General features: G+C 38.5%; 1 protein-coding gene across 1 annotated transcript in view; it reads left to right on the top strand.

Moving 5' to 3' along the window:
- Window positions 1-1361: 1361 nt before the first annotated feature.
- Window positions 1362-27411, top strand: part of MIB1 (MIB E3 ubiquitin protein ligase 1) — a 126119-nt gene continuing 100069 nt past the window's right edge. The window contains exons 1-2 of the mRNA XM_021686247.1: window positions 1362-1590; window positions 25181-25352. Coding sequence (XP_021541922.1) covers window positions 1362-1590; window positions 25181-25352 — 401 coding nt within the window. The remainder of the gene's footprint in view (window positions 1591-25180; window positions 25353-27411) is intronic.

Genomic DNA, 27411 nt, shown 5'->3' with positions numbered 1-27411 from the left:
GTCTACTTAGCACCCTGACTCCGCAGGAAGGCAAGGCACACCTTTCAAAGGACTTTGCACGTAGCTCACACTCAACGCCATTCCACTCAGCTAAAAAATACATCCCTAATCACCCACTCCCGTTTGACATGTTTGCAATTTACACATACAAAAATACACGTCGCCCTTAATCTGTGCTATAATTTGTCCTACTTCCGATCCCGTTAAAAAAGGAGACTAAAACAACACGGAATCCCAAATTCACACTGTACACCTAGGTACACTAGAACTTAAAGAAAGACTGACCTCATCGTAACTACCTGGTTTCAGTGCCCGCGGCGTCGTCCCCATCCTCCTCTAGATTTCCTCCAGCCCCACCTCCGGGCCAGTGGGACTGATTTCTTGCTCCGCCCCTTTTCTCACAGCCAATGGGGCGCGCCGCACCACCCGTAGGCCACAACCCCATTGAGCCGCCCCTCTAGCGACTCAGGCTCGGGCTGGCCGTCACCCCCCTCATCCGTGGTTTCCGGGCCGGGCGCATGCGCACTCTCCTCGGGCCCTGGAGAGACGCTTAGGGATCGATTTTTTTCTTTCTTTTTCCAGTCGCGCGACTCTCCAAAACCCTTTCCGCCCTACTGTTGCTGAGCGCCCCCCCCCCCCCCCCCCCCCCCCCCCGCGGGGGGGCCCCCCCCCCCCCCCCCCCCGCTAGTCAGAGAAGGTGCTGCTCCAACCTTGAGAGCGTCAGTATCCGGATGTGGAGCCGCTCTCGCCCGGCGGGCACTCTGTGGCGGGGCGGAGCGCGGCGGCGTGCGCGGGGGCAGAGAGAAGGGGGCCCGTGGGCCCGGGCGCTCGCCGGACGCCGGGAGGTACCACCGCTGCCCACGGGGGAGGAGACGGCGCCGGCAGTCGGGCGCCCACCCCGGAGCGAGGGGCTAGGGGAGAAAAAAGGCCGGCAGTTAAGCTTGCTCCCCGTCGCCCTCGCCGTCTCCCCCCGGCCAGCCTCCCCCGGCCCCCTGCGCTCCCCGCGCTCCCGGCCGGGGGAGAGCGTGGTTTCCTGGCGGCCGTCGCTGTAGCCCGGCCGGGGAGCCCGGAGGAAGCGGGGGAGTCCCCGCCCACGGCCCCCTCCCTTCTGCCCGCCCGCCGCCGCCGCCTCTGAGCCGCTGCGGTCCGGCCTCCAGTCCGAGCCGGGGGCGCGGCGGCGGCGGCGACGGCTGGAGAGTGGTTGTGAGCTTAGCGGGGACCGCGCCGCCGCCCCCGTGAGTTATTCCCACGTCCCCCGGGGCTCGCTGCCGCTCCCGCCGGCGCCGAGAGTCCGGCCCGGGCCCAACTCCCTCACGGGCCCCCCGGCGGCGGCAGCGGCGGAGCCCACCGCCCGGGCCCCGATGAGTAACTCCCGGAATAACCGGGTGATGGTGGAAGGGGTCGGGGCCCGGGTAGTGCGCGGCCCGGACTGGAAGTGGGGGAAGCAGGACGGCGGCGAGGGCCATGTGGGCACGGTCCGGAGCTTCGAGAGCCCCGAAGAGGTGGTGGTGGTGTGGGACAACGGCACTGCTGCCAACTACCGCTGCTCTGGGGCCTACGACCTGCGCATCCTAGACAGCGCGCCGACGGGTAAGTCTTGGCCCCCCTGGCCTGGGCCTGCGCGCGTGCGGGAAAGGGGCGAGGCCGGGTGGGCGTCTGACTGTCTGGGAGAAGCCCGCGGTGGGAAGGGAGAGAGCCAAAGAGATTTTAGGTTCAGTACATGGTAAACAAAAACTTGCAGAAAAGACCCCGCTACCCCACGGGAAATGATGGCAGCACCGTCACCGGGATGCTTTCAAGCCTGGGAGGCACAAAGCACCGGGAACACAACAGACTGTTCCCCTCCTCCTCCTCTAGGGAAAGGGTCTGGAGAGGCCTGTCTAATAAGCCATTGAAATTAATCAGCCACCGAGTGATAACTGTCTGAAGAGAGGCTTGCCTAGCCATATGGTGTTTAGCTGTCGGGTTACAATTGCCGAGGGGCCTCTGGTAGCTCGGATTTGTTGAGATACCATGTATGTATGTATGTATCTATGTATTGCCTCCTGTAACACATAAAAAGACTTGGAGTTCAGTAGCTGAATGTTAATTGAGACCTTGTAGAATGATTTTTCATCTAAATTGTTTCATTACCAATAGAGGGAAAAAGAGTCTAAGCTGTTGAACCATTTCCTTGTGTTAAATACTTTTTCCAAGTGGATTAGACACTGATTTTTTTGTCGGTAATATCCCATCTCGTATGTAAGGTTATATCAGAGACTTATCCATTCATGCACAATGAGTCAAAGTCCTTGATTCACAAATTTCAGGGATCTGTTTGTTATTGACGCTAGAATTTTTATGTAATGTGTTAAACTGAAGGCTTGTGCTCATAAAATAAAGATCTAACACTATTTTGTTGAATTATTTTAATCAAAAACATTTTTACAGATTTGTCTATGATACTCTATTTAGTAGAAAGTAGTTCAAATTTAAAATTTGTTACTTTTCAGGATGCATAAATAAGCTGCTTTTAAAAAATTGAGGTATCATTGACATATACTAGTTTTCTGTGTACAAGATGGTTTGATATATATATTGCAAAACGATCATCACAATAAGTCTAGTTAGTATCCATCATCATACATAGTGAATAAAATTTTTTTAAGATTTACTGTCTTAGTAACTTTCAAATATGCAACACAGTGTTATTAATTGTAGTCACCATGCTGTACATTACATTCCATGACATTTATTTTATAACTGGAAGTTTGTGCCTTTTGACACCCTTCACCCGTTTTGCTTCCTCCCACCTCTGGCAACCACCAATCTGTTCTTTGTATCTATGACCTTTTTTTTAAGATTCCATGTATAAATGAGATCGTATGGTATATGTCTTTCTCTGTTTTATTACACTTGGCACGGTGTTCTCGAGATCCATCCATGTTGTTGCAAATGGCAGGATTTAATTCTTTTTTTTATGGTTGAGTCATATTCCATTGTGTGTATATATATAGCACATTTTCTTTATCCATTCATCCATCAGTGGACTTTTAGGTCGTTTCCTTGTCTTGGCTATTGTAAATAATGCTGCAGTGAACATGAGGATGCATATATGTTTTTGAATTAGTGTTTTCATTTCTTTGGGTAGATACCCAGAAGTATTTCTGGATCCTATGGTAGTTCTATTTTTAATCTTTTGAGGCACCTCCATGCTGTTTCCCTATTGGCTATACCAATTTACGTTCGCACCAACAGTAAACATCCTTGGTTTTGTCTACATACTTGCCAATCCTTGCTATTTCTTGTCTTTTGATAGTAGCTGTGATAGCAAGTGTGAGGTGATATCTCATTGTGGCTTTGATTTGCATTTTTATGATGATTAGTGATGTTGAACATTTTTTCATGTGTCTGTTGATCATCGGTATATCTTCGTTGAAAAAATACTCAAATTCTCAGTCCATTTTTTAATCAGATTGGTGTTTCTGCTGTTGAATTGTATGAGTTCTTTATGTGTTTTAGATTATTAATCCCTTATATGTATTATTTGCAAGTATTTTCTCCCATTCAGTAAGTTGCGTTTTGATTTTGTTGATGGTTTCCTTTGCTGTGCAGTGACTTTTTAGTTTGATGTAGTCCCACTTGTTTATTTTTGCTTTTGTTGCTTTTGCTTTTGGTGTCAAGTCCAAAAAAATCATTGCCAAAATCATTGTTAAAGAGCTTACTGCCTATGTTTTCTTCTAGGAGTTTTATGGTTTCAGATCTTAATTTTAAAGTCTTTAATACATTTTGAGTTAATTCATAAATAAGCTATTTTTTTTAAAATTTTTTTTTTTTAAGATTTTATTTACTTGTGAGAGAGAGAATGAGAGACAGAGAGCATGAGAGGGAAGAGGGTCAGAGGGAGAAGCAGACTCCCTGCTGAGCAGGGAGCCCAATGTGGGACTCGATCCTGGGACTCCAGGATCATGACCTGAGCCGAAGGCAGTCGCTTAACCAACTGAGCCACCCAGGTGCCCCATAAATAAGCTATTTCTAAGGCTTGATGATTGAGTTTGACAAAGCTTACCAAATCTGAAATGGGTTCCTATTTGTTACTGGCAGCAACAAAAAGGAAACTAACACAAGTCGACTCAGTTTTCTTTTGAACCAATAATTCATAAAATTGTGTTTCTTAGCTGGTTATTTAGACATTGAGAAAGATGTATATGCATGCCCAAAAGACAAGATTCAACAGTACAAAAAGGAACAGCTATTGTTATCAGTTTCTTGGGTATTCTTACATACTCTATTTATTGCAAGCATATTTGTTAATATACTGTAAATCCACTACCTTTTCAAAGCACAAATGGTAATAAACTATACTCTCTTCTGCACTTTTGTTTCTTTCACTTAATAGTACGTATCGGGAATTGTTCCAGGTTAGCACATTAGGTGTACTTTTTTCTTTCATAACTGCATAATATTCCAGTGACTGGATGTCATAATATATTTAACCAGTGCTTTCTTGATGAGCATTATATTGTTTCAGGTCTTCTTTTTTTTTTTTTTTTTAATTTTATTTATTTATTTGAGAGAGAGAGTGAAAGAGAGCATGGGCAGGGTGAAGGGCAGAGGGAGAAGCAGACTCCCTTTTGAGCAGGGAGCCTGATGTGGGACACGATCCCAAGACTCCGAGATCATGACCTGAGCGGAAGGCAGACACTTAACTGACTGAGCCACTCAGGTGCCCCGGTGCTTCAGGTCTTCTTATTTACAATGATGTAGTGAATAAATCCTATGCATATGTGCTGAGTACTTATGTTGTGGAATTGCTGCATCAAGGGGTACACATATTTAACATTTTGATAGATATTGACTGATTGCTGTCCAAAGACATTTTACGACGCTACACTCTGACATTTTACACTGAATGAGGCACATACCTGTTTCTGCAGACTCTTTAAATTTTATCTTGCTAGCTCAAGCTAAAGTTTGACCATAACTCAATAATTTGGAGTCATTTTGGTACCAGTAATTGCAGGTTTATGAGGAAATTTAAATATCTTTCTGGGTAAAGTGTAACAAATCCTATACTACAGCAATTTTTGAAGGGATATTAATGTTGTCTGTGTGCTTTTTGGTGTGAAGTATATCTATCATAAATAGTTTCATTATCTTATATAAAAGCACATGTTTTTAGAGGTAATTGTTTTAAAATCTCAGTTTAATTTACAAGATGATTTTACACATTTAATTTGTTGTGTGTAATAATTCATCTTGTTCATCTGAATCTTTTAGCAGACATTTTAAAAGCATTTCTAGATGCAGGGTAGCTAGTCTTCTTATGCAGTGCTGTTACAATGTATTTTAATTTCTATGATTTACTATCTTCAGTATTTTTTTTTTCCTTAAAGGATTGAACAAATCACAAGCTCTTAGATCTGGTTTTACCCCAGGAGTATAATACTACTTTCAGTTTTCTCTTTTTTCTTTAAAATATTTGATAATTGATGTCTATTGGTACTTTATTATATTCTCAAGATTTATTAAATATTATATTTATTATATATAGTACTTGATATTTGTTTACATAATAGTTAAAATAAAAATAAATTTAACCTTTTTGAAATAATTTCAGGTTTACAAAAATTACAAAACTAGTAAAAAGTTTCCTTTTGCCCCTTGCTCATCTTCAAGTATTAATATCTTACAAAGTATAATTATTGAAACCAGAAAAATAACATTAGTACAATACTATTAACTAATCTACAGAACTTATTCAAATTTCGCCAGTTGGCCCACTTATGTCCTTTTTTGGGTCCAGGATCCAATCTAGGTTCTCCATTACTATTGCATATAGTAATTGAGCTGCATGTGAGGCTGTCAAATTCTCCAGCTCCAGATTGTCTGTCTTTACTCTTTACTGGTATTATTTTTTTTTTACTTTTTCAGGGTTCTTAATCTTTTACATTTTCTTTGTTCTAAAGAGCAGCTCAAAGTTCCAGTCATCCTACACTGTTGAAGCCAAGCTCTGACCTTGGGAGAAGATATGACATTGTCATATCTACTTAACTATCAGATCTTACCCAATATTCAAATTACTGAAATCTTACCTCATCTGTAAAGCTTCTTTTGTTTAATGAGAAAACTCGATCTATTAATATTTGCTTGTAAGTGTATGGTTAGGAGCAACATAGGTAATTACATTACCAGTTGTGGGAGAAAATTTTCATTTAGAAGTTAGAAGCCAGCTAGCTGGCTTTTTCCTTTATGTATGAGATAAATGGATTAGATCATTTGAAATACAAATTTTCTTCTAGCTTTGAAGATTTGATTTGATGTTAATAGTAAAGAGCCTAATAACTATTCATACAGCTAACTCAGAGCTAACCTGGAAATACAAATTAAAGAAAGGTATCTTTCACCCCAGTCAGAGTGACAAAAATTAAAAGTCTAAAAATGGTATGTATTGATAAAGAATATAGAGAAATCAGAACTCTCAGGTTATTGGTGGGACAGTAAATTGATACAACCACTTTAAGAAGCGATATGGCAATCTTGTAAACTTTACAGTGCACATATTCTGCAACTAAGAAAATCTTCCAAGTGTATATCCATGAGATCCTCAGGCACAAATCCATAAAAAGGTATGTATAAAGAAATTCATTGCAGTATTGTTTATAAAAGCAATAATTTGATAACTACTAAAAGTATTTACTTATTTATTTTTTAAAAGATTTTATTTATTTGAGAGAGAGCGAGAATAAGAGAGAGAGAACACATGAGAGGGGATAGGGTCAGAGGACAAAGCAGACTCCCTGCTGAGCAGGGAGCCGGATGCGGGACTCTATCCAGGGACTCCAGGATCATGACGTGAGCTGAAGGCAGTCGCCCAACCAACTGAGCCATCCAGGTGCCCTAAAAGTATTTATGTAGAGTAATTTATATGTCATGTTACATGAGTCTCATATAATAAAATATTAGCAGTTAAGGTGAAAGAAGTAGTATATATTTACCAAATATTTGTTAAGTAAAAAAGTAGGTTTCAAAAAGATATTGTAGATCATACAGTGCTTTTTATGTAAATTTTAAATACTGAAAAATTATGGAAAAATATATATAGAAAAAGGATAAACACCTAGACTGAAAGGATCTAACCATCAGGGTGGTATTTTGGTATTTTCCTTCTCATCAGAATATTCTTTTTTTATTTTTTATTTTTTATTTATTTATTTTTTTTAAAGATTTTATTTATTTATTTGAGAGAGAGAAAGAGCACAAGAGGGGGGAGCGGGAGAGGGGGAAGCAGACTCCCCGCTGAGCAGGGAGCCCGATGCGGGACTCGATCCCGGGACTCCAGGATCATGACCTGAGCCGAAGGCAGTCGCTTAACCAACTGAGCCACCCAGGCGCCCAGAATATTCTTTTTTTAAAAAATGAGAGCAATAGGATTTTTCTTCATTTTTTGAAAATCTTAGTTTAATATGTTAGTATATCAAGTCTGATTCTAAATTGAGTTTGTTTCCATTCTTGATTTTGCTAGATGCTGTAGCTTTTAGGAGACCTCACAAAGACAGATAATTGATCCAAAGGGAAGAAGTACATTTCTGAGTATGTTATGCTGGTTATTAAGCTCTTGCGTCTTGGCTTCATACCCACTCTCTCTGTATTCTACCTTGTGAGGCTGAGGTGGGACTCTGCATTTTCTTTTCTTTTCTTTTTTTTTTAAGATTTTATTTATTTATTTTGACACAGAGAGAGAGAGACAACAAGAGAGGGAACACAAGCAGGAGGAGTGGGAGAAGGAAAAGCAGGCTTCCCGCCAAGCAGAGAGCCCAGACGAGAGCCCAGACGTGGGGCGCAATCCCATCATGACCTGAGCTGAAGGCAGATGCTTAACAACTGAGCCATCCAGGCGCCCCTGCATTTTCTTTTTTGCCAGCTGGATCCTAATTGGTTCTGCCAATAGGGGATCCTCAAAGGAGACTGGAAGGCTGGAGTGAGGGAAAGGACTTGGTCTTTTCTGTTTTGCTTGCTTCCTTTTGGTATCATCTTATCCATGAGGATTTCAGTATCAGTATTTGATTCCAGTTTACTTAGTTCCAGTATAACCAGAAATATCCTCAGTGTGCCCCCACTCACTGATAACCAGCATCAGCCTGTCACGACCCTTTCGTTAGGGTCTGGATCCTAGCCCTATGGAACCCTTTTTTTAAGCCTCTTATATTTTAGTAGTCTCATTTTTTTTCATTGTTTCCCCATTTCTAGAAGTGGTGCATTGGTGTAGTTTCTGTCTCCTGACTGGACCCTAACTAATACAGTTTATTAAATCTTAATCTTATTTTTCTATTCCATTACCAGTTAAGTAAAATTTTTATTGAAACTTAGCTAGTAATTTTCCATTTTTGCTGATGCTAATCATTTCTTATGTATGAATTGGAAGGTGTTTCACTTTTATATTTTGAATCAATGAATTCTGAATTTACTGAATTTAAAATGAAGTAAAATATTTTCTTTCAAGGATATTAATATGAGAATTTATTGGTGATACACATCATTTTGGTATTAAAGACCATATAACGATGGAAACATCTCCAAATACAGTTTTCATCTTGCTTACTCTAGTTTCTTTTGGGTAGCACTTACGTTCTCACATCATCTCTACACTGGGACACATTAAATGGGTATAATTAAAAAATCTTATAAGGAGCATACCACTAACCCCTGCTTTTCATCCCAGAAAATGTATGCAGTTTTGAAACATTTATTTTTCATTCATTTTGTAAGTGAATAATATGGAACTCATTCTTAATTTTGCCTCTTAAGCACTTTTTCTCAAGATAACCAACATGTTGTTTTGTGTCATTAGCATGCATTCCACAAATCCACTTAATTAGGAACAAAAAAGCTGCAGCATGTCTTAATGTGCCGGGGGTGAGCCGCAGTGTTGGGCCCTGGTGCTCTCAGTCTCTCACTCACCTTCAGTACACCTGTGTTCCCTGTGTGATGTGTGAGTTTTTGTATAGGCCCACTGATAGTGCTAGTGCAGCTGACTAATTTACATTTAGTAAAACTTAATCTCATTCTTAGATTTTTAGAAAAATAATAAACATAAAAGTAAAAGTTTCAGTGAAAGTCCACAACCCCTTTTTTTAGAATGCTTGGGACCAAGTTTATACTTTTTGATTTTAGAACTATAATATGGTATGTTTGCAACACAGTATATAACACCCACTTTGAAGTCCACAGCAGCACCATGTAATCAAATAAATTAATATTTCTGCAGGGAAGCATATGAATAATTATACTAAGGGGGATAATAAAGACTACGTACTATATATAGCCTTTTGTTTGTTCAGATCAGGGTTTATCACTAAGTGAGTTTGCTGCTAACTTACAAAAACACTTAGAGTTTGTAATTATTGATAAGACATTGTGGACTTCCATTTTCTCTTGCATTTCAAAGGATCATGTTCTGTATCTCCTGAGTTGTATACCTCACTTTGGAAACCACTGCTCTGAGTCACCTAGCAGGAACGTAGGCATTTTAAGTACCTATAAGAAAATGGCTTTTTTTTTTTTTAAGGAATATTCCTTCTTATCTTTTTTTTTTTTTTTTTAGATTTTACTTATTTATTTGAGAGGGAGAGAGAACGAGAGAAAGACCACAAGCAGGGGGAGCAACAGAGGGAGAGGGAGAAGCAGACTCCCCGCTGAGCAGGGAGCCTGGCGCGGGGCTCCATCCCAGGACCATGAGATCATGACCTGAGCTGAAGGCAGCCGCTTAACCAGCTGAGCCACTCAGGTGCCCCTCCTCCTTACCTCCTTAAACCCATTTCTTTACTCACATTTTCATATGTCCCCACATTTAGCTTGACTTTTTTACCATCATGTCTGGATTACAGTGATAGAACATTTCCTCCGTTGGACCTAGGAACATAGTAACAATTTTCATTTTTTTTTAAATTAAAATATAGTTGACATACAAGGTTATATTAGTTGCAGGTGTACAACAGTGATAAAGCAATTCTGTCATTACTCAGTGCTCACCATTGTGAATGTAATTATTATCTCTTCCCAAAGTTATTACTGTATTATTGACTATATTCCCTGCATTATACTTTTCATCTCTGAGTTATTTACTTTATTTATTTATTTATTTTTAAAAATTTTATTATGTTAGTCACCATACAATGAGTTATTTACTTTATAACTGGAAGTTTGTACCTCTTAAACCCCTTAACCTATTTTGCCTATTCCCCTACAGCTCTCCCTTTTGGCAACCGCTAGTTTGTTCTGTATGTTTATGAGTCTCTTACCCTTATTTGTTGTTGTTTTTTGTTTTTTGTTCTTTTTAAATTTTTTTTTAGGTTTCACGTATAAATGAAATCATGTGATACTTGTCTTTCTCTGTCTGACTAGATCCATCCATGTTGTTGTGAATGGCAAGATTTCATTCTTTTTTATGTCTGAGTAATTTTCCATTGTATATATAACCACATCATTATCCATTCGTCAGTAGACATGTAAGTTGCTTCTGTAGCTTGGCTATTGTAAATAATGCTGCAGTAAACATCAGGGTGCATATATCTTCTTGAATTTGTGCTTTCATTTTCTTTGGGTAATACCCAGCAGTGGAATTACTGGATCATATGATAGTTCTATTTTTAATTTTTTGAGGAACCTCCATGCTGTTTTCCATACTGGTTGTACTAGGTTACATTCCCACCGACAGTGCATGAGCGTTCCCTTTTCATCACATCCTTTCCAGAACTTATTATTTTTTTTTTTGATACTAGCCATTCTGACTAGTGTGAGGTGATATCTCACTGTTGTTTTGATTTGCATTTCTGGATGAATAGTGATGCTGAGCATCTTTTCATGTGTCTGTTGGCCATCTGTATGCCTTCTTTTGAAAAGTGTCTATTCAGGGGCACCTGGGTGGCTCAGTCGTTAAGCGTCTGCCTTCGGCTCAGGTCATGATCCCAGGGTCCTGGGATCGAGCCCCGCATCGGGCTCCCTGCTCAGCGGGAAGCCTGCTTCTCCCTCTCCCGCTCCCCCTGCTTGTGTTCCCTCTCTCGCTGTGTCTCTCTCTGTCAAATAAGTAATTTAAAAAAAAAAAAAGGAAAGAAAAATGTCTATTCAGGTCTTCTGCCTATTTTTAAATTGGATTGTTTTTGATGTTAAGTTGTATGTGTTCTTTATATATTTTGGATATTAACCCTTTATCAGATATATCATTTATAAATATCTTTTTCCGTTCAGTAGGTTGCCCTTTTGTTTTGTTGATGGTTTCCTTTGCTGTAAAAGCCTTTTAGTTTGATCTAGTCCCAATATTTAGTTTTGCTTATGTTTCCTTTGCCTGAGAAGACACATCCAGAAAAATGTTGCTAAAGTAAAGTCCATGTCCAAGAGATTACTGCCTATTTTTTTTTCACAAGTTCTATGATTTGGGGTCTTATATATAGGTCTTTAATCTAGTTTGAGTTTATTTTCATGTATGGTGTAAGAAGTTGTCTGGTTTCATTCTTTTGCATGTAGCTGTCTAGTTTTTCCAACACCCATTTATTGAAGAGACTGTCTTTTTCCCATTTTATATTCTTGCCTCTTTTGTTGTAGATTAATTGACTGTATAAGCATGGGTTTATTTCTGGACTCTCTGTTCCATTGATCAGTGTCTATTTTCATGCCACCTACCATACTGTTTTGATTACTGTTAACTTTGTACTATAGCCTAAAATCTGGGATTATGATATCTTCAGCTTTCTTTCTTCCTCCTCAAGATTGCTTTGGCTATTTGGGATCTTTCATGGTTCCATACAATTTTAGGATTATTTGTTTTACTTCTGTGAAGAATGCTGTTGGTATTTTGGTAAGGATTGCATTAAATCTGTGGATTACTTTAGGTATTATGGGCATTTTAACAATATTAATTCTTCCAGTCTATGAGCACAGTGTTTCTTTCTCTTTCTATTGTCTTCAATTTCTTTCAACAGTATCTTCCAGTTTTTGGGGTACAGGTCTTTCACCTCCTTGGTTGAATTTATTTGAAGGTGTTTTATTCCTTTTGATACAATTGTAAACGGGATTGTTTTCTGAATTTCTCTTTCTGCTACTTCATTATTAGTGTTATTAGTGCAACGGATTTCTGTATATTAATTTTGCATCCTGCAACTTTACTGAATTCATTTATTAGTCCTGATAGTTTTTTTGATGGCATTTTTAGGGTTTCCTACATATGGTATGTCATCTGTAAATAATGACAAATTCCTTACCAATTTGGATGCCTTTTATTTCTATTTCTTGTCTGATGGTGGCGGTTAGGACTTTCAGTACTGTGTTGAATAAAAATGGTGAGAGTGGACATTTTTGTCTTGTTCCTGATCTTAGAGTATTGAATATGATGTTAGTTATGGTTTTATTGTATAGGACCTTTATTTATTTATTTATTTATTTTAAAAGATTTTATTTATTTATTTGACAGAGAGTGAGAGAGTACAAGCAGGGAGAGTGGCAGAGGGAGAGGGAGAAGCAGGCTCCCCACCGAGCAGGGAGTCCTACATGGGGCTCAATCTCAGAACCCTGGGATCACGACCTGACCTGAAGGCAGACGCTAAACCAACTAAGCCACCCAGGCGCCCCATATGTGACCTTTTTTGTGTTGAGGTGTATTCCCTCTAAGCCCACTTTGTTGAGAGTTTTTATCAATTTTAACAGTTTTTATCTTTGTATGCCCATTGCTCTGTGTAAACGGGTTCTTGTGAAATAGTCTGGTATTTAAGTTATCTTTAAAACTTTGTTTTAGAGGGAAAATGGGTTCTGAATTCTATACAACTAGCTTATAAATGAATTGATAGAACACAGCTAAGATAAGGTGATGTTTAACTTAGTGGAGGGAACAACAGCAGATAGTCCAGACATTCATTTATCATTTTGGAATACTTTTTTTTTTTTAAGCACATTAACCTTTGTAGATAGTTGCATTGGTTAGAATTAGTTTGTATTCTATAAACACACTCATGATATGAGTATTTGGTTTTCTCCAGGGATAGATTTATCTTCTTGATGATAATTTTGTTCCTAAAAAGGCAAGAAATGGGATGGAAACTTTTATATTAAAAAAAAATCATTATTTGATTTTTAAGAATTTTGTAGGGCTGATGATAATAAATCATAACAGCTTGGAATTGTAATAGTTAAGATTATGGTGCCTTGCTCGCCCCATGAAGTAGTGGAAAATGCTCTAGCTTAGTAGGGAAATTAAAATTATTTGTTCATTCTAGATTTTATCAAGTAAGACTGTTAACTAGGGGAGTGGACTAATATTTCATGAGCTCCAGTCATGTATCAGGCACTATGCTAGTGTTTTATATACTTTTTCTCATTTAATCCTTATAAAAATGTTATTTGATAGCCTTTATTTTACTGATGAGAAAACTGGCTATGAGAAATGAACTAGCTTGCCCAAGATTTCACAAGTAATAAGTTGATGGTGGAGATTAAAATCTGGGTTTGTCAGGGCTCCTGGGTGGCTCAGTTGGTTAAGCATCTGCCTTTGGCTCAGGTCATGACCCCTGGGTCCTGGGATAGAGCCCCCATCAGGCTCCCTGCTCAGCGGGGAGTCTGCCTCTCCCGCTGCCCCCCGCCCCCGCCCCGCTTGTGCTCTCTCATGTTGGCTCACTCTCTCAAATGAATAAATAAAATCTTAAAAGAAAAAAACTGGGTTTGTCAGTCTTTTTTTTTCTTTTTCAACTTTATAACATTAATCTCTTTGAGCCATAGTTCTTTTTTTTTTTCATTTTTTTTTATTCTTATGTTAATCCCCATACATTACATCATTAGTTTTATTTTTTTATTTTTTTTTTTAAAGATTTTATTTATTTATTTGAGACAGAGAGAATGAGAGACAGAGAGCACGAGAGGGAAGAGGGCAGAGGGAGAAGCAGACCCCCTGCCGAGCAGGGAGCCCGATGCGGGACTCGATCCCGGGACTCCAGGATCATGACCTGAGCTGAAGGCAGTCGCTTAACCAACTGAGCCACCCAGGCGCCCCTACATCATTAGTTTTAGATGTAGTGTTCCATGATTCATTGTTTGTGCATAACACCCAGTGCTCCATGCAGAATGTGCCCTCCTCAATACCCACCACCAGGCTAACCCATCCTCCCACCCCCCTCCCCTCTATCTTTGAGCCATAGTTCTTTTTTTTTCTTTTTTTTTTTTTTTTTAAAGATTTTATTTATTTATTTGAGAGAGAGAGAGAGAGCAGGAGAGGGGGGAGGGTCAGAGGGAGAAGCAGACTCCCTGCCGAGCAGGGAGCCCGATGCGGGACTCGTTCCTGGGACTCCAGGATCATGACCTGAGCCGAAGGCAGTCGCTTAACCAACTGAGCCACCCAGGCACCCTGAGCCATAGTTCTTTACCTGTAAACTGAAGTTGGAGTATATCAGGGTACACAGACATGTGTTTTTTTTTTTTTTTAAAGATTTTATTTATTTTTTAACAGACAGAGAAACAGCGAGAGAGGGAACACAAGCAGGGAGAGTGGGAGAGGGAGAAGCAGGCTTCCCGCCGAGCAGGGAGCCCGATGTGGGACTCGATCCCAGGACCCTGGGATCATGACCTGAGCCGAAGGCAGACGCTTAACGACTGAGCCACCCAGGCGCCCCAGACATGTGTTTTGCTTCTAAAATGAAATAGTGAATTTTGGGGGGGCGCCTGGTGGCTCAGTCGTTAAGTGTGTGCCTTTGGCTCAGGTCATGATCTCAGGGCCCTGGGGCCGGCTCCCTGCTCTGCGGGAAGCCTGCTTTTCCCTCTCCCACTCCCCTTGCTTGTGTTCCCTCTCTCTCTGTCAAATAAATAAATAAAATCTTACAAAAAAAATAGTGAATTTTTATTGGTTAGCAGGAAAAAAAGTGATAAAATTCTTAATTTTGTTTGACCTCATTAACTTTCTATCCCTATGCAACAAATTCTAAAAATAAGCATACTACTAAAATTGCCAAGTGTGTGCCTGTTTTGATAACTTGTTTCTTTTGTTTGGAATGTGTAGGGCATGATTGTAGTTTTATTATGCAAACTTGTATATAGTAGAGTAGTAGAGGATGCAAAAATAGATGAGAATAACTTGTCCAGCAGAAAAGATATGATGGAGTTGTAGATTTTGGGTGAGATGCCTTCAAAGACATTTTCTTAGTGTATAATAACAGTTGGTTGTACTTGAAGAAGTGATGTTTCACTCTACAAAATTGTTGAATTAACTAAAAAGTAGATAATCTTTTCAATTTTTAAAGTGTATCTCTTTGAAATTCATTTGACTATTAGGACTTGATAACATAGTATTTTGAATCTAGTAGGGGGAACATGATGCCCTAGATACGTTGTTTTTCTTTAAATATGATCAGATGGAGAAAAAACCCTGGTGGAGCAAAGACCTTAGGAAGGCCAAGCTTTATAATCAGACCCACCTAGGTTTGAATTTGAGCATGCCACCTACTAATATGTGACTTCAGGTAGGTTACTTATCTGAGCCTCAATATCTTCATCTTTACATGGGGATCATAATGTCCAGCTTTTTTTTTTTTTTAAAGATTTTATTTATTTATTTGATAGAGACACAGCAAGAGAGGGGACACAAGCAGTGGGAGAGGGAGAAGCAGGCCTCCCGCGGAGCAGGGAGCCTGATGCAGAGCTCGATCCCAGGACCCTGGGATCATGACCTGAGCCGAAGGCAGACGCTTAACGACTGAGCCACCCAGGCGCCCGTAATGCCCAGCTTTTAGTATTGTTGGGAAGGTTAAATAAAGTGTGTATAAAGCACATTAGCTTGATGTGGTAATGTGTAGTGGCTAGTATTATTAATAATAACAATCTTATTTTCATTAATTTAGTATTTCTCAAGAGAAAGGAATGTGGAATATACCAACCAGCTGGCAGGTCACAAAGGCCTTACCCTCTTTAGGAATTTTAATTATTGTTGAGACAATTTCTAAACCAGTAAGTAGTTTGAAGGTTCAGGGAGAGTAAGATGCATACTACAGTTGGTTTAATCCTCTTTAATTTCTGTATTACTTTTTGTCACATTGATTTGGGGTTAAAGTTGAATGAATCCCTAAATCAGAAATAGGATTTCTTGTTTGGTTGAATGACATCAACAGTTAAGCCACAATAAGTAATTACATTTAAGTACTGGCTAATGACTTGTAAGTTATTATTTTTTTTATGTTAGGTGAAATCTTTCAATTAGGGCACAAATTTAGAGGATTAACTAGGTGTCATATTAGTCTATTAGGATTTTTTTAACTTAAAAAGTGTTTTAAAATTTATCACTTAACATATAAGATATCCAAATAGATTAATGAGTAATAAATACTTGTAAACCCATCTAGAAACAAATGCCCTGTGTACTTCTATCCAATTTCATTCCCTTCCCTCCTCTCCTAAGGTAACCATTATCCAGAAATTTGTTATTTTAATGGTTTTTTTTTACATTTGTGTTTCATTTTTATGTACCTGTAAACAATATATAGTACTTTATTTGCAACATCTTGTATTCTTAGATAATTAAAAAAAATTTAGCATTATGGTTGAAGGATTCATTCAAATTGAATTGTGTGAGTATTGAGAATTAATTTTAGGTATTCCATTCTATACCTAATACATGTTTCCATTCTTTTGTTAGTGAACAATTATATTGTTGACTTTTTTCTTTTGCTATTACACGAAGTGATAATTTAGGTATTCTTGTTACATGTTGAAGTGCCTTGTAGAGTGCACTGCTTGTAGTAAGAATTCTAGTTTTCTCTTTCAGTCATCTTTTCTAACTAGAAATTTAACATTTTACTTAAATAAATGAGTGCTTTGTGATTTTGAGCTCTTTTCATTGGCTGTCTTAAGAACTGTGATCATTGATCTTGACCAGCATGTTTAATTGTTCTCCTAAAATTTTCCAACAAAAAGACTAAGCTCTGTAAATTCTCTAAGTTTTTGAATTTAGGCGAGATGCCATTAAAATGTAGAGCAGATGGTCATTTGAGTATTGGTAGAATGAGTCAAAAGCTATCATCAGGTGGTTCATTTAATGGTGGCAGATGTCTTCATAAAGCGTAGCAAAGGAAAAGAGCATTAAGTCTCTAGAATAATATGATAATCTATAGGAAGGAGAAAAAGGACTAATAGGTTTAGTTAGGGAATTAAGTTTTATGAAATGAACATTTTAAGGAATAACATTTGCCAAAGCTAAGGAGGTTTATACTGGGAGGGAATGGTTTTAGATGAGAATGGATTGGGTGGATGTCATAAGGGGAAACAAATAAGCTACTGAAGTAAGAGATCAGTAAAATGTTGGTCTTGTTTATTAAATAGCCTTTCTCCTTTTTGTGTTTTCTTTAAATATCAACTTTTGTTTTAAAGTCAATTAATTGCATTCTCGTTAAAAATTCTGTAGTGCTCATTTTGATGGTGGAGTAGGTTGCTTTGTTTACTTTTTCCAGTTCTCAGCCTTAGTCTGTTTCACAGCTGTTCAGTAGCTTTGTTGGCATTTGAACTGTGGGAACCAAGAAAGGATTTGGATGTGCTTTTGTGTGTATTAATGGTTTTCCTGAAGTATTCTCTAAAACCATGAATTGTAGGTTTGTTTTTTTTTTAACCAGTTATCATTGTGTGTTTAAATGGCTCCTTTTAAAGAAAACCTATACTTAGATTATGAGCTCATGAATGTTGTTATCATTGTGCTTTGTGGAAAATGAGCTTAGAGATGAAAAATACGTCAGTAAGAGAATAGCTGAAAACTGGACTTTTCATTTTTTGGTCAGATGGTGAGGTTGGGATACATTTTCCCTATGCTTTTCATCAACCAACTCTCATTTGAAGAGCTGCGCAGTTAAGAATAAACCTCTTAAATGCATAGTGGATACTGATTTGTTTAGTGCATTTTACTTTTTGTGATGACATAGGAGACCTGTTTTAGACTTACTCAGAAACTTAACCACCGTGTGGACACTTACTGTTACTGACATTTGATATTAATTATGATGTATTGGTCGTGGTGCTATCCTGGGGTAAGACAGGTTAGCCTGTGACTGCAGGCATGTGCCAGTGAGGAGTGTTGTCGGATAAAGTATATATTATCTTTTCATAAAATAGCTCAGTTAGTGTAAGGGTTAAAAGAAATAAAAACTTCTAAGCAGTAGTTACATACTCTATTGCTAGAGTATTTGAAAGTTGGTTTCTCTAAATATTTGCTGTAAATACCATGTTTTTGTTTTGTTTTTAATTTATGGGTGACATACTTGAGCATCTCTGATGATATACTCATATTAAATGTCCCTACTCACTCAGCTGCTTCCTAGAATTAATATACACTCAGTGTATACCACAAAGGGTAATCCCACCAGTACATTTTGGAGATTATCTTTCTAGTTTTTCTGTGCATGTGTATTATATGTCTTATATAATGGCGTATTGTAGTTCTTTGCAAACTACTTTAGAAAATAATGAGTTTATTGAAAAAATATAGTTACCATATAAGTAATATTTTTTCTACAATGTGGTTAAATTGCTTAAATTTCTCTCTATGGATTACCATATTTTACACATAAATAGCCCCATATTTTTGAAATAGGTTTTGTTAAATTTTTGTTTTTATCTACAAACAACTTAGTATCTTTGGGTGTACTTTTTATTTTTTATTTATTTATTTATTTATTTATTTTTAAAGATTTTATTTATTTATTTGAGAGAGAGAGAGAATGAGAGAGAGCATGAGAGGGAGGAGGGTCAGAGGAAGAAGCAGACTCCCTGCCGAGCAGGGAGCCCGATGCGGGACTCGATCCCGGGACTCCAGGATCATGACCTGAGCCGAAGGCAGTCGCTTAACCAACTGAGCCACCCAGGCGCCCTTTGGGTGTACTTTTTAAAAAACTTGAAGACAGCGAGATGCCTGGGTGGCTCAGTTGTTAGGCGTCTGCCTTTGGCTCAGGTCATGATCCTAGGGTCCTGGGATCAAGCCCCACATCAGGCTCCCTGCTCAGTGGGAAGCCTGCTTCTCCTCCCACACCCCCCTGCTTGTGTTCCTTCTCTCGCTTTGACTCTCTCTATCAAATAAATAAAATCTTAAAAAAAATTTTTTAAAGACAGGGTCATAGTCTTTTTTTATTTTTAAAAATATTTTATTTATTTTTTTTCGAGAGAGGGAGAGAGTGAGCAGGAGTAGTGGGGGAGGGGCAGAGGGAGAAGCAGACTCCCTGCTGAGCAGAGAGCCCACTATGGGACTCAATCCCAGGCCCCTGGGATCATGACCTGAGCTGAGGGCTGACACTTAACCAACTGAGCCACCCAGGTGGCCAACAGGGTCATAGTCTTTAAGGCATTTGAAACATTTTGCAAGTACCTTCCATAAAGGTTGTATCAATTTATATTTCCCTCAGCAAAATCTGACTGGCATGCATGTAGTTAATCTGTGCCAGTTTGAGAGGATAAAATTGGTCTTGTTTTGTGTTTTTTAAAATAATTATGAAAATAATATGGTTATTATAAAACTAAACAGTTCAGAAGTATACATAATAAAACATGAGAGTGCTCTCCCCTTATCCTCCTGCTCCCTGAACCACTGTCAACAGTTCGGGTGGGTTTTCAGATTTTCTCTGTCTGTATCCTGTGTGTGCTCATTTGGGCATGTGTGTGACTTCTGGGTTTCATGTCATCTTAGAAAGACTACTCAAAATTGTAAATACGTTCAACTCAGTTTTTTCTAGCATTTTTATGATTTTCTATTTTCATATTTAGCTTTTTAATTTACTTTATTTTTGGTATGTTGTACTGTGGGGAACTATAACAAAGTTCATACTTTTTTTTTAAACTTGCTTTGTTTCAGTTAAAATGGTTATAGGTTACCCCAAAACTTAGTGGTGTGTAATAATTTATATGTTCATTGCTTCCATGGGTTGGGGATTTGGAGACAGCTTGGGGAATGGTTTGTCTCTGCTCTGCAATGTCTGTGTGGCCTCTCCATGTTCTTTTCTATCATAGGTGGCTTCAGGGTAGCCAGACTTACGATGAAAAGGACTCTCAAGGCATGCAGGGTATGAATCCTGAGAGAGAGAGAAAGACGGACACAGACAGACAAGTAGCACCTGCATTGTCTTTTATGATCTAACCTTAGAAGTCACACAGTTACTTCTGCTTCCTTATGTTGACCTAGGCAATTGCAAACATCCAGGTCCAGTGGGGAGGAAAATCTGTCATTGTCACATTGTCAAAAGAGCAATTAAGATGGATATATATTGGTGTGGCCCCCTTTGGAAAATACAGTCTGCCACACCTTTCCTCCACTGTAAATATATACTCAGTTTTTCAGGAATCTAACTGGTATAAAATGTACATATAGAGCAGGGATATACCTGTATTTCATTATTAAAACCTGTGAATTTTTAAAAAACTCATATTGTGATTTGCTATTTCTTATTATAAGTTGCAGTTGTACAAAAATTTAAAATTCAGTTTAATAGTCCTACATCAGGTATTATGTTATGATAGTTCTTCAAAATCTTTTTTTTTTTAAAGATTTTATTTATTTATTTGACAGAGAGAGACAGCAAGAGAGGGAACACAAGTCGGGGGAGTGGGAGAGGGAGAAGAGGCTTCCCGCCGAGCAGGGAGCCGGATGTGGGGCTCGATCACAGGACGCTGGGATCATGACCTGAGCCAAAGGGAGAAGCTTAACGACTGAGCCACTCAGGCGCCCCAGTTCTTCAAAATCTTTTATCTGTTGATTGGTTTTAGAATTTACTTTAAAAAATACCTTTGTGTGAGCTAGAATAATTTCTTAACTTTGTAAACATTTCCTATTTGTGTTGAGAAATAACAGCTACAGGAATAATTGCAGATTTTTTTCAAAATGAACATTATAAAGAATTGACTACATACTGATTTAAAGTAAAATATAGCAAATTCTTAGTAACCCAAGAGATGAGTACCCAGTTTATGGATTATTTGGCCTTTAAAAAAAAAATCCTTATGTGATTAAAAAAAAAAAACACTTTTTTTTTTCTGTGAATTCATGTATATTCTCAAAAAAGAATAGATAAAGGTTACATTTTGCCTTTTGATTTATTCTAAATGACTGAAGCATGTAATACTTGATAGTAGCTTTGAGTTTTATGGCTTTAAATCTGTGGTTTTTAATTTTCGTATACATTCTGTTTAGAATATAATTTTTGGGGGGCTTATGGCTGATTATAATTTTCATGATTCATGCAGTCAGACTTAATTAGCCATAGGATAGAATACATCATTATCAACTGTTGAGAAGTAGTGGATTATCTGCTGGTTTTTAGGACTATCTTGCATGGCAGTTTTGTCCGCTGTTGCTGTGCTGGAGTGAAAACATTTAAGAGGAACTGAGAAGACAGACATAGCTGCAGGTAAATCATAAGCTTTGGGGGAAAACCTGACATAAAACAGTAATGAGAGAATTGCCATGGAGAAGGTAGGTAATTTGCTAAAATAGGGGTAATCCATGCATGAGTAATTGAATGTTCCTTATTTGTACTCTCTGGGAAATTGAGAATTTAAAGGTTCTTTGATTTTCTGTATAAGTTGCCAGATTTGCTTGGGATATATGATGATTTTGATCACCAAGTTATTTAAATAGGTGATTAGTACATTTAATAAATCTGTATTAAGATTAAATTAAGTGCAGTATAATTCTTTATATTTGCATTTTGTTTTAAAGCCTTCCAAAGTGTTTTTACCTCTATATATCACTTCAGCATCACAAGGTTCTATATTATCTTTGTCTGCTTGGGCTGCCATAACAAACTACCATCGAGTGGGTGGTTTAACAACAGGAATTTATTTCTTGTAGTTCTCTGGAGATTGGACAGTCTAAGAGCAAGGTCTGGCTAATTCAGGTTTCTTGGTGAGGACTCTTCCTGGCTTGTTGCCTTCTGGCTGTGTCCTCATGTGGCAGAGAGTGGGAGACCTCTTAGCTCTCTCTCTTAAGAATATTAATCTCATTATGGAGGCCCCACCCTCATTACCTCTTCTACACCTAGTTACCTCATAGGTCTCGTCTCCAAATATCAGCACATGGAGAGTTAGGGCTACAACATATGAATTTTAGGGGGAGGGGAATATATTCAGCCTATAACACACATGAAAGGAAATATTTTCTCATTTTATAGATGAGAATATTGATCCCAGAGTAGTAGTTTAAATTAATTCTGAACATTACTTAGCTAGTAAGTTAGAGAACTAGTTTCTTTAATCAAATACTCTTGTTTTTACCATTTAATGCAACAATTTAAATCTGCAAGTCAGAAATCATGTCTTATCTTGTTATTTCCCAGTGTGACTATAATTTATCTCTAAGTCTCTGACAGTATTTCAAATTCCTGCCAAGCAAATGAAGCTGCTCCTGGTTCTCTGAATACACACTGTGCTCTTCTGAGATTTCTTCTTTCTTCACATGAAAGGTCTATTCATCCAGTATTTCTAGGAAACTTGTCCTGATTCCTTTTTCATTTTGTTTCTTAGATGAGTATCTATTAAGAGGCCTGGACTTGCATTTTTTTTTTTAAAGATTTTATTTATTTATTTGTCAGAGAGCGCGAGAGAGCACAAACAGAGGGAGCAGCAGAGGGAGAGGGAGAAGCAGGCTCCACACTGAGCAGGGAGCCCGATGAGGGACTGGATCCCTGGACCCTGGGATCATGACCCGAGCTGAAGGCAGATGCTTAGCTGACTGAGCTACCCAGGTGTCCCTGGACTTGCAATTTTGAGTATGTGCTTTTTTTTTTGGTTAATGGCTCTTTTTTTTAAGTAGAGCAGTTCTAGTTTTCAGTTATTATACTGTTTGTTCCTAAATATCTCTTATCTCTTTGTTTTCTCTTGAATGATCTCATTTATACTTTCTTTGGTTACTTTCTACATCTTTGTTTTCTAACTCATAGCCACCAAGTCCTAAATCTCTCCTGAATGTTTTCTCTCCAATTCTACTAGCTTTATCTTGGCTTAAAGTACCATTATTTTCACTTGGACTGTTGTGTAAACTTCTTACAATTTGACCCCTTTTCTCTAGCCACTTTAATTTTCTTCCTTTCTGTTATCCATACTACACCAGGGATGACACTTGAAAGCAGCAGAGGGCCTGCCCACAGTAGCAGTAAAATAGTTACTGAATGAAATCAGTAGGTACTGATGTCTGCCATCTTCCCTGTCCCTGCGATCAAGCATTTGTGTGGCAGGAGACTGCGGAAGGATTGCACATGAAACATATTTGGTGTTGGGTGTCATGCTCTTTTGTACTTTACTAGGCATCCCAACTTCCTTTTACTGTTCTTCTCCTATCCCCTTTTTATTTACCATTTCAGCTCAGGCACAAGTTTATCTTCATGTTTGGCTCTTTATTTAGAATCTAGTTACCTTATGGGATTTTAAACTTGAATATAGAAAATTAATTATACAGGGTTTTTTTTCCCCCCCTTATCAGGAAGCAGTAATAGTGTATCAGTTCTTCTAGAGTTTAGTATTAACTTTACTACTTTTGTGCTCTAGTTCTCGGGTATTTAGCACATTCTTACTTGATTCTTAGAACAGCCCTTACCTTTTTCTTTTTTTTTTTTTAAGATTTTATGTATTTATTTGACAGAGAGAGACACAGCTAGAGAGGGAACACAAGCAGGGGGAGTGGGAGAGGGAGAAGCAGGCTTCCTGCTGAGCAGGGAGCCTGATGCAGGGTTCGATCCCAGGACTCTGGGATCATGACCTGAGCTGAAGGCAGATGCTTAATGACTGAGCCACCCAGGCACCACCCTTCCTTTAAAGAACATAATGCCTCCTCCAAAGGGAACTGAAGTTCTGAGAACTAAAGTGACTCCTTTTATTTAATTATGGAAAATTCTAAACTCACAAAATAGAGAATTATATAATGAACATCCCTATTACCCCCCTTCACCACAAGCAATCTTGTTTCATTTAAACCCCACCTTACTTCTCTGCTCCCCCATTTTCTTGAAATAAATACTATTATTTTATATATAAATACTTCAGTTAAAATGACTCTTTCAGGGGCACAATAATAGCTAGTGAAAGCCAGAACTCAAATCCAGGAGTGTTAGTGTTGAATGGACAATACAACCCTTGGTCAAGCCCAAGTATTGGGCTTGACCATCCATTACCATAAAGTAGTGACACTGATGTTAACAGGTCCCACATGGTTCAAAAAACTTTTTTTTCCCTAGTTTTAATTTATCAAGTGATCTAAATAGGATAGTAAAGGAACATTATCCCCAATCTTGTTACACAAAAATGTTAGTTATTTTCATTATTTTATAGTGGTACCTTTTATAGGTTTTTTTTTTTAAGATTTTATTTATTTGGGAGAAAGAGAGAGGGCACGAGTGGAGGGGGGGTGGGGAGGGGCAGAGGAAGAGGGAGAAGCAGGCTCCCCGCTGAGCAGGGAGCCTGATGGGATTGTGACCGTGACCAGAGCCAAAGGCAGACACTTAACTGATTGAGCCACCCAGGCACCCCCCTTTTATAGTTCTAATTGTCTATGTCATTCATGTCATCATTTTCGGTGGAGGTCATATTGCCAAATGCTTATTTCCTTTTTCCATTCTTTTTTCTTGTTCTGTAAGGAAAACAAAGGAACATCCTGACTATAGTATATTGTTTCCTTTTACACTGAGAAACTGATTTGGTAATCCTTTCCTAAAGTTTGTTGTTTGGGGTGGGGAGTTTGTCAATACTTAGGGATAGATGCTTAAATTAATTGATAGTTTGTTTCTATGATATCATGAGGCTAACATGAGGCTAAACTTGTTTTTTCTTTTAGAGTAATTGTTTACCTGGAGAATAGGTTGAAATTCCTCGAAAGATTCTGAGTGTTTGAAGTCTGAAACATCTACTTGGTAGTAAATGATTCTTTTTTCTGTCACTAGATTGAACCTAAGTTTCAGTTTGTGGATGACAGCAAAAAAAGTGCTGATGTGTTACTAATGAAGAAAAAAATGATAGAAAATGTTTAGCCTATAATTTGTACTGATTAAAATACTTGAAACATGTTGTCTTGAAACTATATATGGTACATTTGAAATACTCTTTCCTACTTTATTGAATTACTTTGTAAAATGCTGTTCTTATTTTTCCCCCAGGGAATAGTATTCAAGTAAATAATACTTGTAGTTAATGTAAGCATGTATCTTTGTTTTAATAGGCATCAAGCATGATGGAACCATGTGTGATACCTGCCGCCAGCAACCAATCATTGGCATTCGATGGAAATGTGCAGAATGTACAAATTATGATTTGTGCACTGTGTGTTATCATGGAGATAAACATCATTTAAGACATCGCTTTTATAGAATTACTACACCAGGAAGTGAGCGGTAGGGTAAACAATTTTTCTTCAGTTGTAATTCCTTGTTGGCATTCAATTTTTTATACTATTCAGCTTTAAAAATAGGATTTGGAAATAACTTCTGACAGCTGGCTTAGTACCAGGACATAGGAGATAATAGCCTAGATGTGGACCAGGCCTGCCATATAGTGAGAAAAAAGCTCTGTGAAGATGGAGCTGTACGTATTTTTTCAAGATAATCTGGGCTATTCTTTCTCTGGCATGGAGACTTGGCATTCCTCAATATTTGGAAAAGCAAGGGCGGCCCAAGAGAGGCTTACTATTTTCTTCTTACTGTGCGTTCTGTTCTGTTAATCGCTACCAGATGAACACTAGGGCCCATTGATTGAATCAACAGGCCTTTATTAAGACTATGTAGCAGCTACTATGCTTGTGTAAATTTGAAGATAACTAAAACAGTATTCTTTTTTTTTTTTAAAGATTTATTTATTGGCGAGAGAGAGAGGGAGAGAGTAAGCAGGGGAAGGGGCAGAGGGAGAGGGAGAGAGAGAATCTCAAGCAGACTCCCTGCTGAGTGTGGAGCCTGACTCGGGGCTCAAACTCATGACCTTGAGATCATGACCTGAGCTGAAATCAAGAGTTGGATGCTCAACCAACTGAGCCCTTAAGGTGCCCTTAAAGCACAGTATTCTTTTTTTTTTCCTCTTAAAGAATTTATAGGCTAAGGGATTATTTGACCAGTAGTGATTATCATGTGATGTTTTAGACTGTATATAGAGTATGAAGTGTCTTAGCAAAGAGAGAGGAATATTAATTGTGAATTGGTACAGAGTTTCAGGTGATTGAATCTTTTTTTGTAGATAGATAGGAATAATGTATAGGAGCAAGAATCTAGCCAGTCATAGGGAGGCAGCGGGAGTAGTAGAAGAATGGATTTAGGTATAAGACTGTCCCAGTTTAGGGACACCTGGGTGGCTCAGTTGGTTAAGCGTCTGCCTTCAGCTCAGGTCATGAACCCAGGGTCCTGGGATCGAGCCCCGTGTTGGGCTCTCTGCTTGGTGGGGAGCCTGCTTCTCCCTCTCCCTCTGCTGCTTCCCCTGCTTGTGCTGTCTTTCTTTCTCTCTCGCTCCGTCAAATAAATAAATAAAATCTTAAAAAAAAAAAAAAGACTGTGCCACTTCAAATCCTGGTCCTGCCTTTTATTAACTGAGTAGTTTTGAACAAGTTGTTTATTCTTGTCTTTTTGCTTACAATTTTTGAAGTTAGGGTATAATAAAGATATTCTAAAAATGAGTAGAATAATGAGGTAAAATTAGCAAAACAAAAGGAAAAACCCAAACCTTTTTGATTTTATGAATGAGAAGGATATAGAAGAATAAGGGAAAGATGACCTTGGAGAACCAAGCTGGTCCAGATTGTTGAGTGTAGATTTTTTTCAAGGTCCATAGTCCTCCGTAAGTATTGAATACTTTGGAGACAAGTTAGTGTTAGGTCAACACCAATGTATTTTATTTGGCCCATACTGTGTTTTGAATTTTTGAACACCCATGTCTGCGCGTGCACACACACACATACCCAAAGACTGTCAGCACTGGGCATTTGATCATGGTAACAGTTGGCTGACAGAGGAGCATCTGTACCCTTTAGACAAATCATGGTCTTGAATTCACCAAAGTCCCTACCACTGCCTCTTGTCTTCCTGAGCCTGGGGTCAAGTGCTGCTTGTTGCCATTTGTCATTGCTGTGGTGTTACCTTTTTGGCCTTAATTTATGTTACTTCTCTGGCAGTTGTAGGGATTTGAGTTTGCCACTTATAAAGTGGTGAAGGATATAGTGATACTCTGAAGTGGTTAGATTGGATTCATATGTTGATTCCATTCCATTATTATTTAGCTTTTGTGACCCTGGATAAATCACTTACCTCTTTGAGACTCTGTTTCCTCATTTGTAAAATGAATAAAATATAACAATACCTTCTCTTAAGGAGTGTAATAGACTTATACTTTTGTGAGTGCTTTACTTATAGTAAAAGCTCAGTAAATATTAGATATTATTTTTCTAACTACTACTGTCATCATCATCACCTG

The sequence above is a fragment of the Neomonachus schauinslandi genome, chromosome 14 (genome assembly GCF_002201575.2).
Source record: "Neomonachus schauinslandi chromosome 14, ASM220157v2, whole genome shotgun sequence".
NCBI classification, from domain to species: Eukaryota; Metazoa; Chordata; class Mammalia; order Carnivora; family Phocidae; genus Neomonachus; species Neomonachus schauinslandi.
The sequence above is the reverse complement of the archived record's forward strand: the minus strand, read 5'-3'. Positions and strand labels throughout refer to the sequence as shown.